Genomic DNA, 10,614 nt, shown 5'->3' on the forward strand with positions numbered 1-10,614 from the left:
AAGGCAAAACAACAAAAGAGAGAGGGGGAAAGAGAGAGAGAGAGAGGGGAGGACAAAAAATAAAAAGACTGCTGCAAAGCTGATCTGAAAAGCAAAGCAAACAAACTTTGAAAATAAAGGGGGAACAGGAAGTTTGGCAACGGTGTCCAATAGATATGGCAATGGTAGTCGGTGCGTGGCGAGACCCCCAGGACGATGTGCCCGGAGCTCAGGGAACGCAGCCTTCGCAAGCCCCGCCGGTGCAGGGACCCCCGGCCGGGACCCCGCACACCCCACAGACCCCGGGGCCCGGGGGCCCTCCCAGTACGCCAGCCCAGACCAACCCGCCGAGCCAGCAGAACCAAGGAGACAAGCAGCAGCAGCAGCAGCACATTGAATGTGTGGTTTGTGGGGACAAGTCTAGTGGCAAACATTATGGCCAGTTTACCTGCGAGGGTTGCAAGAGTTTCTTCAAGCGGAGTGTAAGGAGGAATCTCAGCTACACTTGTCGTGCCAACAGGAACTGTCCCATTGACCAGCACCACCGCAATCAGTGTCAGTACTGCCGCCTCAAAAAATGCCTCAAAGTTGGCATGAGACGGGAAGGTATTGGGATTTCATTTGTTTTGCAAATTTTTTTTTCACTCGCTGCGTTTTGGGGTTTGTTTGGTTTTTCTCTTTTTTTTAAATTTTTTAATAATATATATAATTATTATTATTATTTTTAAACTCCCTACCCAAACCCCAAACCCAACCAGAACCTTTCCTCCCCCTTACCCACCCCCCTCGAATAAACTAGCCAGAAACTTTCTTGTAATGAAAGAAAGCGGTGTTGGGGAGGGTGGGCAGGGAGTCAGGGGCTCTCGCATGCTTTCTCCTGCACTCGTAATTGATTTGTGTTTGTTTTGATTTTGCTGATGGAGGTTTATTGAAAGTGGATTTTTAGTTTCACGCTGCTTAGGAGCGAGATGATGATTCTGACGTGTGGTTACTTTTCCTTCATGCTTCCTCCTGCATGCTCAGCCTTAGCCCCTGTCCCCCGAGCAGCTCTGTGTGTGTGTGTCTGTCCATGTGTGTACGTACACACACACGGAGCCTCCCGAGATGCACACACACACACACACACACATATATATATATCCTCCAGCACCCTGCCTTAGATTGCAATTTTACACAGGCGGTTCAAATTACTATTACAATGGGACTCACCCTACCGAGGCTCTACAGCACTCCACTGTGGATTCCCAGCCGGATTTTTCCTCCTTTAAAAATATATATACACACACATCTCCGCGTGTGTGTGTGTGTATATACACACTGCCGTGTGCCTGCCTTTCCTGGTTGTTATTACCTCACTTTTCTTCCTCTTATTTTCTTGTTCCTCCGGGAGAGGCAGGAGGGGGTAGAAGGGATGGGGTGGGGGGGAAGGAGCAGCCCAGAAGTAAGTGTGGGGTGCTCGGGTCTCTGCAAGTGGAGTCTTTGTGATATAAAATTAGACGGGAAATGTGAGCCTGCAGTTTTCCAGTGCGTGCTCTGTGTCTGGACGCTGCTATGTAGGTTAAGGGTGAGGGGGCTTGGGACTCGCTGGGCTCCTCTCTTTGTGTTTCTGCAAGAGTAACTAACCTTGGAATACGGGCGATAACAAATATAAATCAAGCACATTTTTAGGCGTTCTCCCTTCTTGTTGTCTCTCTGCCTCTGAGCCCTTTTTCTCTCTCCTTTTTCTCTCGCTGTCACCGTGTAAATTTATTAACAAAATGAAAGGCCCACTTTCCATGGGCAGCGGGGGAAGGTGCCTTTGGATAATGCCCTCAGCCTCACCAGGGGACCTGCCGGGGATGTTGTGGGGTGATTTCGCCTCCTTTGGTATTTTTTATGAGCGGGGGGGATACATAATAACAGCAGCAACAATGTATTCAGTGGGCGAGAAACGCGTGTGGGACCAGAGCCGGGGATTTCGAACTGAAGTGTTTCTTCCCTCTCCCCTCCTCCCTCCCCATCCCGCTCCCCCAGCCTCAAATCAATGAGCTGTTTTAGGTGTAATGAAGAAAATACACCCGGGCACACAAAGACGTATCCTGCATCTCTTGAAGGAGGGGGTGGCGGTGGAGGGGAGGGGGGAAATAACTGGATTGTGGTGTGTTTTGGGAAGTGAGAAGCTGGGCTCCCGCAGCAGCCCTGGCCGAGCCTACAGCGTTCCTCAGCTTTTATTGTTGCTTTGACTTGACCCGAGAACTGCGGAGCATTTAACCGGGGCTGGGGCTGAACTCTGGCTGGGAAAATGCATGTTCCCCCTGAAGCTGGCCGGGTCCGGGGTCACACAGGCACGCAGAAGCACACAAAGCAGGCTGTATTTGAATCGATGGTTGCAATTCAGATATTAATAGCTGTAGTTTCTTCTCTATTTACTGCAGCGGTCCAGAGGGGCAGAATGCCACCCACACAGCCAACTCATGGTCAGTTCGCCTTGACAAATGGGGACCCTCTCAACTGCCATTCCTACCTATCCGGATATATCTCCCTTCTTCTGAGAGCAGAGCCCTACCCCACCTCCCGCTTTGGCAGTCAGTGCATGCAACCCAACAACATCATGGGCATCGAGAACATTTGTGAACTGGCAGCTAGGATGCTCTTCAGCGCGGTGGAGTGGGCCAGGAATATCCCCTTCTTCCCAGACCTCCAGATCACAGACCAGGTGGCCCTCCTGAGGCTGACCTGGAGCGAGTTATTTGTCCTCAACGCTGCCCAGTGCTCCATGCCCCTCCACGTAGCTCCGCTCCTGGCAGCTGCTGGCCTCCACGCTTCGCCAATGTCTGCTGACCGAGTGGTCGCCTTTATGGACCACATACGAATCTTCCAAGAGCAAGTAGAAAAACTGAAAGCATTGCATGTCGACTCTGCAGAATATAGCTGTTTAAAGGCCATAGTCCTCTTCACCTCAGGTAGGCTGCATTTCTTTGCTCCTTTTTTTTTTTTTTTTTCCCTTCCCCGGGCCCCCCTTGAGAACTGTTTGCTCTTGCAAAGTGTTATTGCCTGCACCCCATCACTGCTTCCCTGCTCCCCCCGAGAAACCAGCGCGGTCTCTTTCCTTTTAGGAAGCAGTGCCCTGTGGTCTCCCCTTCAGGGCCTCGGATCCGAGCATCCCATCTTCCAGGGAGTGCAAATTAGAAAAAAAATAAAATAAAAATAAAATACACACACACACAAAACTAAAAAAAAAAAGCCAAAAGAAAGGACAACCAAAATACAAAAATGTACCCCAACCCTAGCTGAATAATGCTGGGGACTGGGAAAGAAGGGGCCCGGGAAGAAGCACCCATTCGCCACGAGAGACTGCGCTCTTCCCATTGAAAATAATATTTTATTTAACAGTATAGCTCTGGGTTGTTGCATTTAATGACACGCATCCGAACAGCAGCAAAATCTGTTTGATGTTGTTAAATACAAGTCGTCCTATCAGTGAAACCACTTTAAAAAGAGGATCATTTTATGGGCAGCCAGGAAGGGAAAAAAGCCCTGCAGGATTAAAAATTGAATTAAAAAAAAAAAAAAAAAAGTTAAATGCACAAAGCTGAGTTTAAAATATGTTCCCTGCCATTCCATAAAATAAAATAAATCAACTTTCCAAAGAGCTGTCTCTGATTTAAACAGAATGTGGCAGTGAGCAGTTCTGTGTCATTTAAGCTAAGGGGAAAAGTTTGCATTTGTACCCAGCAGGAACTGCATAGTCCAAAGCGAGTAGCGGGTGCGAAAAGATCATTACCATAAGTAGACAGGGATAGTATGGAAAAGTAAGAGGAGGCTGAAGCTGCCGCTCCGCAGTGTAATTCCGGGGTGGCACAACCATGCCTCTCCCGAGGAAAAGACCTCGAGGTGTTTCTTAGATAATCAAAGGGGGGGGGGGGGAAATATGTGTCAACTTTTGCTGCCTAGAAATAGTGCATGAGTTATAAAGCAATAATTGAGTGCGTTGTGAAATCTAATTAGCTTGCACTAGAGTTTAACCTGGGTGAGTAATAATCCTGATATTAACTCTGGAGGCTAAATTTTTTTTTTTTTCTTCTGAGGGGAAAAAAAAAATCTGCTCGCTAATTTGTGCAATACGTTATCTCAGATCGCTAACTTTAAAGCTGCATCGGCAACCCAGTGTGCTGGAGCCCTCGAAGTTTGGGGATTAAGTTTAAAAATACATATATTTCGTCTGTAACTCATTTGGGCGCTTGGGAAAGTGGCCACGCGATAAACATATGAATGGAAGCAGGACCTGTAAAATAATTACTCATCGGAGTTTTTTAAAGCCTGATATCAGGAAACAGGAAAAAAATGTAGTTTATGTGGGAAAAGAAGGGCTCACAATCCGTTCCTTGTTGTGTTAAAGGGGGTCTGGGGAACGAAGTCATTTTCTGGACTTTGTCCAGGTTCTGGGTCGTGACCTAAACTTCCTTTTATATATTATTGCTTTACACATAAAAAACTTCTCCTTTTTTTTTTTTCCTCCCCCCCAAATTACTCGTGCTAAGTCCTTAGGTGATCAATGAGCAGGGCACATCTAGCCACAGGGAGACAGGGATCCCGAGTGGGAAGGGGTGTCTGTGGGGTGCTTCTTTTATTTTTCTATCGTTTTTCTAGGATGCATTTTCCTCTCCCTTGCTCAGCAAGGATCCCACACACGCTCACATCCCTCCCCAGCCCCTGCCCAGCTCACACCCACACCGAGGAGTTTGTTTCCAATCCTGCCTTTTCTCCCACATCACTTTTTTTTTCTTTTTTTTCTTTTTTTTTTTTTTTTTTAGCCTTCTGAGAAAACAATCGTCCGATCCTGTCGTAACTGTTTAATTTATGACTATTTTCAAAATGTGAGGCCTGGCGTGTAAATTGCCTCCCAACTAGATAAACGTTTCTTGTTATCTGATTCTGGGGAAGATAGTCGCATGCAAAAAAATATAGGGTGATGCTTGCAGCTTCTGCAGCACCCCAATAACCTCCCCTGATGTAAAGCAGACACTCATAGATGCATATAATGTTTGCTGCAGCCTCTTTTAAGAGGGGGGGTAAAAAAATCTGGGTTCTAATGACTCGCAGAATATGCATGTGTTAGCCCTGTGCCTAGGAAAGCCACAGGGAGGTCAGGTCACAACCTGTGCTCTTTCAGCACAGACGTCTCTGATTTAAAGGGAACTTATTGTATTTTAGCGTATCAGGGAAAAAAAAAAAAAAAAAAAGAGAGAAAAAAATGTCCAGACCCTATCAGGGAGTTTTCTTCTTGTAAGGGCCTTTAGGTTTAAAAAGAAGAAGAAGAGGAAAAAAAAAAAAAAGGGGGGGGGGAGTGGAGGGGGGGAAGAAAGAAAGAGAAAAGAAAAGAGGGGGGAAAAGAAACAGCTCAAATGAACAGAGAGATCACAGTTTGCATGGCTGCCTCTGAATAGGCTAAACTGACAAGATCAGTTTTAAAGGGCCACTTAAATCAGTTTCAAAGACTGAAGAAAAACGCGTTGTCTTCTTTGGGGGAGAATCTGTTGCTGGATCCGGGGCGCCATTATCTTTGGCTGGGCCAGTTTTTTTATTATTATTATGATTTCTATCACTATGAGCAGTATTGCTTCCCATTGCAGGGTTAGGTTCTCCCCAATTACTTTCCAAGGAGTGGGGGTGTGGAGAAATAGTGGCTCCCTTTCCCCCCTTTCAACTCAAGCCTTCCCTGCCCCCCCAGCCTTTCGCCCCCAAAATATAGATATACAAAATTAAGCTTGGCCAGCACCTTCTTGCCAACCCCTCAGGTCTGTTGTGCCATTAGAAATCTCGACTCTGGGAGCTGTGCTCAATCCTAAAGGAGACCCTCCAGAAGAGAGAGAAATACAAACACACACACATGCACAGAGAGATTGTCCCTTTTGGTAAAACCCACTTAAACTCTGGGGGGCGAGGTGATGGCGCATGATCGACACTTAATTCTAGAAATTAAGACGAAAATCAAATTAGAAATTAAAAAAAAAAACAACCAAACACAACAAGAACCTTTTTAATCTGATGATTGCTTTCTTTTTTTTTTTTTTTCTTTTTTTTTTTTTTTTTTTTTTTTTTTTTTTTTTTTTTTTTTTTTTTTTTTTTTTTTTTTTTTTTTTTTTTTTTAATACACTTTCTTCTAGATGCCTGTGGTCTCTCTGATGTAGCCCATGTTGAAAGTTTACAGGAGAAGTCACAGTGTGCTTTGGAAGAGTATGTTAGGAGCCAGTATCCCAACCAGCCAACACGATTCGGGAAGCTATTACTACGTCTCCCCTCCCTTCGCACTGTCTCCTCTTCTGTCATAGAGCAATTGTTTTTCGTCCGTTTGGTAGGTAAAACCCCCATAGAAACCCTAATCAGGGATATGTTACTGTCTGGCAGCAGTTTTAACTGGCCTTACATGTCCATTCAATAAAACATTCGAGAGAGAGAAAAAAAAAAAGAATCTTAAAAAAAAAAATTTAAAAATTGAGAAGGGAGAGATGAGAGTGAAAGGAAAGCAAATGACATTTGGGTTCTGGTTGTTTCTTAAATTTCCTTCTGCTAAGAAAGGATGTAAAAGGATGTTACAAGTTTGCTAAGAGAAGACAGGAAAAAATTAATGGACTGTGAATTAAAAAAAGAGACTGTCAAATGAACTTTTACAGAATGCATTAAAAACTCCCGTGTCGTTCAGAAAAAAAAACTTGCTACTTATCATTTTTTTTGTAAAAAATAAAAAAGAGGGAAAGAAAAAGAGAAAGAAGAAGAAAAGAAACGATGGTGGGCTTTTTCTTTTTTTCTTTTTTCTTCTTTTTTTTTCTTTTTTTTGGGGTAAACTTTTTAAAAATCTCGCTTAAAGTGCATTTAAAGGAAATTTGGAGAAAATTAGCAGAACGGAAGAAAGTAAGTCTTTTTTTTCCAAATTATTAATTGTCCTATGTGTCTATGTACCTATAGCTGTTCTTTTTTGTATTTTTCTGGTTTCAAACCAGTTTATTCTGTGGTTCTATAATAATTTTTGATATAACCTTGGCTTCTTTAAAAAAAAAAAAATAAACTGTGTATCCTTAAAATATATGTTCTGAAAGAATTAAAACTGAGTCCACGAAAGTATCATAGGAAGAAAGGAAAAGAGAAAAAAACCCCTCAACAACACATTGATGGAAGCGCACTTAAGGTGGTGACCCAAAATCTAGCTTGAAGCTGAGAGAGCTATAATTATATAGACCCGAATGAACCACACGTGTCATATAACTCCCCCCAAATCTAGGTTTTTTTGATATTTCGGACAGAAAATGAACTGTGGGGACTTATTATAGGTAGAAGGATTTTGTGTCCAAGACACACTACGGTTTTGATTTTAAAAAAAACCAAGCAAACAAGCAAAGTGAACTTTTGTAATTTGAATTGGGTTCCACATAGTTCATCATGAATTGTTATTAAACTCCTCTATCTGTTTGTATATTTGCAAGCCCTTTGTATTATAATAATTGTTGATATTTTCCCTTTTTAAAAAATACCATTGAAATCAGCATGACAAAATAACACTGTTGGCACTTATAGATAACGTGATTGATTCAGTATCTTAGAGTTTACAGTTTTGTGTTTAAAAAAACTGAAGGTTTTTTTTTTTTAAGTGCAACATTTCTGTATACTGTAAAAGTTATAATAACTGAACTGTTTGGTCGAGTCTTTGTGTGTTATATTCCAAGGAAAATTGAAAGTATTCAGAAATTAAAATATTATTTGATATCTGAAACTTGTTTGGCTGTCATAAATGTCTTTCAGAAACCACCTTACTTCTCTATAGTTTGCAGTCATTTAAGTCCATAGGCGATTGATTTGTTTACTTGTCACAGTAAGTTTGTAGCAGATGTATTGTAGTGTATTTACCTGTTTAATTCCGGGATGGGGGTGGAGGACTTAAGTTCTTGGTTTATCTCTGGTTTTAGGAAGTACTATGCTGAAATGGTAAACCATCAACCCCCATTCATCTAATCCTCCTGTTATTTAAAAATGGATTTTCTGGTTAAAAAAAAAAAAAAAGAAAAGGCCCTTATTTTTGTCACACTTAAGTGCCTGCGTAGGAAAGGTATTGTTGTGAAAAAGTATTAGACTTCTGGAGATCAGTATCTATTTTATGATCAGAATGGGGCGAAAAATCTTTTGTAAATGTCTGACATACGCGCACAAGATCATTCAAGCAAGGTAATAGCAGTATTGTAAATATAGGTCAGTTGTTTGCAATGAGTTTTCTTTAAGTATGTGTGATTTTTTATAATACTCCGTAGTTGCCATCTATCGTTGTCATTGAGAGGTCTTCAAATGGAGTGGCTTTAGCTTCTAGCACTGAGGAGTCGGTTTTTAATGTATATATACTCTCAAGTGGATTTGATTTTTTTTCCTTTTTTTTTTTTTTTTTTTTTTTTTTTTTTTTTTTTTTTTTTTTTTTTTTTTTTTTTTTTTTTTTTTTTTTTTTTTTTTTTTTTTTTTTTTTTTTTTTTTTTTTTTTTAACCTTAGACTGTGAAAGCATGACCACAGGTCATCTCTCTCTTTTACGTCTGGGCTACATGTCTGTATGTATCCTGGCATCCATACACGCGTGGGCGTACATGCATCTTCCCTGTGTAGGCACAGGGCCCTGTCCTCCTGTCCTGCAGCCCTGGCACAGGCACAGCTCCCACCGGGAGTGGGACCTGCCTGGGTGGGTGGCACAGGACCGGACACACCACTGGGGAATTGAGTGCTATCCCGAGCAGGCAAAAAAAAAAAAAAAAAAAAAAAAAAAAAAAAAAAAAAAAAAAAAAAAAAAAAAAAAAAAAAAAAAAAAAAAAAAAAAAAAAAAAAAAAAAAAAAAAAAAAAAAAAAAAAAAAAAGAAAGAAAGAACCCACCCAAAAACCCAAATCTGAAGGAAGGCAAGATGATGTGGTTTTGCAAGGGGTTGATATTTTGTTTTGTGTGTGTGTGCGTGTCATTTTTTCTTTTTTCTTTTCTTTCTCTCTCCCCCCGCCCGCCCTCCCCTTGGTCTATAGCAGATGCTTTGTATGTGAAAGCTTGCAATTTTGTTCTTGTCTGAGGCTTCCCCCTCTCCCTTTTTACCACACGTAACTACACCATGTTGTGGTTTCACAAAAAGAGAGAGAGGGAGGGAGAGAGATCATTCTGTAAAGTCGATTAAACCCTGATCTTTAGTGTGTTCCAGTTAGGCACATCTGTACTGGGGGCTGAGGGGCGTATGACTGTGAATTTGAGCAGAGTTTTACATCTGAATCATGGCTCCTTTTCTATAAATATATAAATATATATAAATATATAAATATACTATTATTGCAGGGGATTGCTGACCTCTAGATTTAGCTTTTTCTATTGCAAGTGCTATCCATGTGAGTGTGTGTGTGTGAAGTTTTTATGCTTACTAAGAACACAGGATCTTGACTTGTTTGTTTTGTGTTAGTTTATTGTAAACAACCATTTGTTGTAAATTGTTATTGGCATTAAATTATAATTTATGATTTTCAAATCCAAAACATTCTCTGCTTTTTATGTTTTAAAGCCTGTAAGCTATCTCTGTATTTATAAGTTTCTTGCAGCGAGCTTTGGTTCACAGAGAATAATAGTAAACAGAAAATGCACCAGGGTTAAATAAAAACACACACACACACACACACGCACGCACACGCACACAAGCTCCATGTATATATGTTTGGAATGCTCAGAGGAGGATTTGTTTAGGGACTTCAGTTAGTTTTAAGTTTATAGCATTTAAAGAAAGTTTTTCTTTTCATGCTGAGTTAGAACAAAAGATCTATCCAAAGATTGAATTGGACAAAAGAGGAGGGTTGGGATCGAGAAGCTTGTTCTATGTGGAATTGAGGAGATCCTTTTTTTTTTTTTTTTTAAGAAAAAGAAAAAAAAAAAAGAGCTGTTAAACATGGCGACTCTTTCCCTTTAAGTCTCTAATTTATTTTTTTCTTGCGGTTCCCCCCTTGCCAACCCTCTCGTTTATTATATTTTCTGCTTTAATCTGATCTTAGCTCGCTCTATTCCTTCCTCCCCCCCAACCCTTGCCACCGGGACTGGCGGGGAAAGACCCAAAGGCGACCCGGAACGACAGCGAGAGCTGCGGAGCCGCCCGCGGTGCAACCCACAGCTCGGGAAAGGTTCTTCTTCAACCCCCCCTTCCCCCTTCCTCCTCCTCCTCCGCTCCTCTCCCCTCCCCGCCGCCGCGATCCCAAAACCTCCCCCGGCCCCGCCGAGGGGGGCGGCGGCCCCGCGGGGCGCGGAGGGGGCGCGGGAGGAGGCGGCTCCCCCAAGTTCAGACAAAAGCGGGGGCTGGAGGAGGCGCCGGGCGGGCGGTGCCAGCTCCGCGTGTGTGCGCTGTGTGTGTATATGTGTGTGTATATGTGTGTCTGTGCGTGTGTGGGGGGTGTGTGTGTGTGTGTGTGTGTGCGGGGCCGGGCAGCGCCGCAGCCCGCGCCGGGGGCTCGCCCGTGGGGCCGCTCCGCCGGCGGCCGCGGCGGGGCGGGGGGCGGTGGGAGGTTCAGCAGCGGGAGCAGCAGGAGAAGGAAGAGGAGGAGGAGGAGGAGCAGGGGGGGGCGCGCAGCGCTGCGCGGGCCGCGGGGGCGACGCGTGGGAAAAAAAAAGG

General features: G+C 43.1%; 1 protein-coding gene across 2 annotated transcripts; it reads left to right on the top strand.

Moving 5' to 3' along the window:
• The first annotated feature begins 12 nt into the window (after positions 1-12).
• On the top strand, positions 13-9,126 carry NR2F2 (nuclear receptor subfamily 2 group F member 2). Of its 2 annotated transcripts, XM_027877975.1 has the most exons (4): positions 13-585; positions 2,394-2,921; positions 6,126-6,408; positions 9,102-9,126. In XM_027877975.1, the coding sequence occupies exons 1-3, from the start codon at positions 156-158 to the stop codon at positions 6,398-6,400; spliced, it is 1,233 nt and encodes a 410-aa protein (XP_027733776.1). In that variant the 5' UTR covers positions 13-155; the 3' UTR covers positions 6,401-6,408; positions 9,102-9,126. The 2 variants fall into 2 exon arrangements, with proteins under 2 accessions (XP_027733776.1, XP_027733775.1); XM_027877974.1 differs by lacking the exon at positions 9,102-9,126 and having other exon boundaries at positions 6,126-7,328.
• The last annotated feature ends 1,488 nt before the right edge of the window (positions 9,127-10,614 follow it).

Source organism: Empidonax traillii, unplaced genomic scaffold, assembly GCF_003031625.1.
Source record: "Empidonax traillii isolate 1590-97213 ecotype Southwest subspecies unplaced genomic scaffold, ASM303162v1 scaffold36:size2505666, whole genome shotgun sequence".
Classification (NCBI taxonomy): Eukaryota; Metazoa; Chordata; class Aves; order Passeriformes; family Tyrannidae; genus Empidonax; species Empidonax traillii.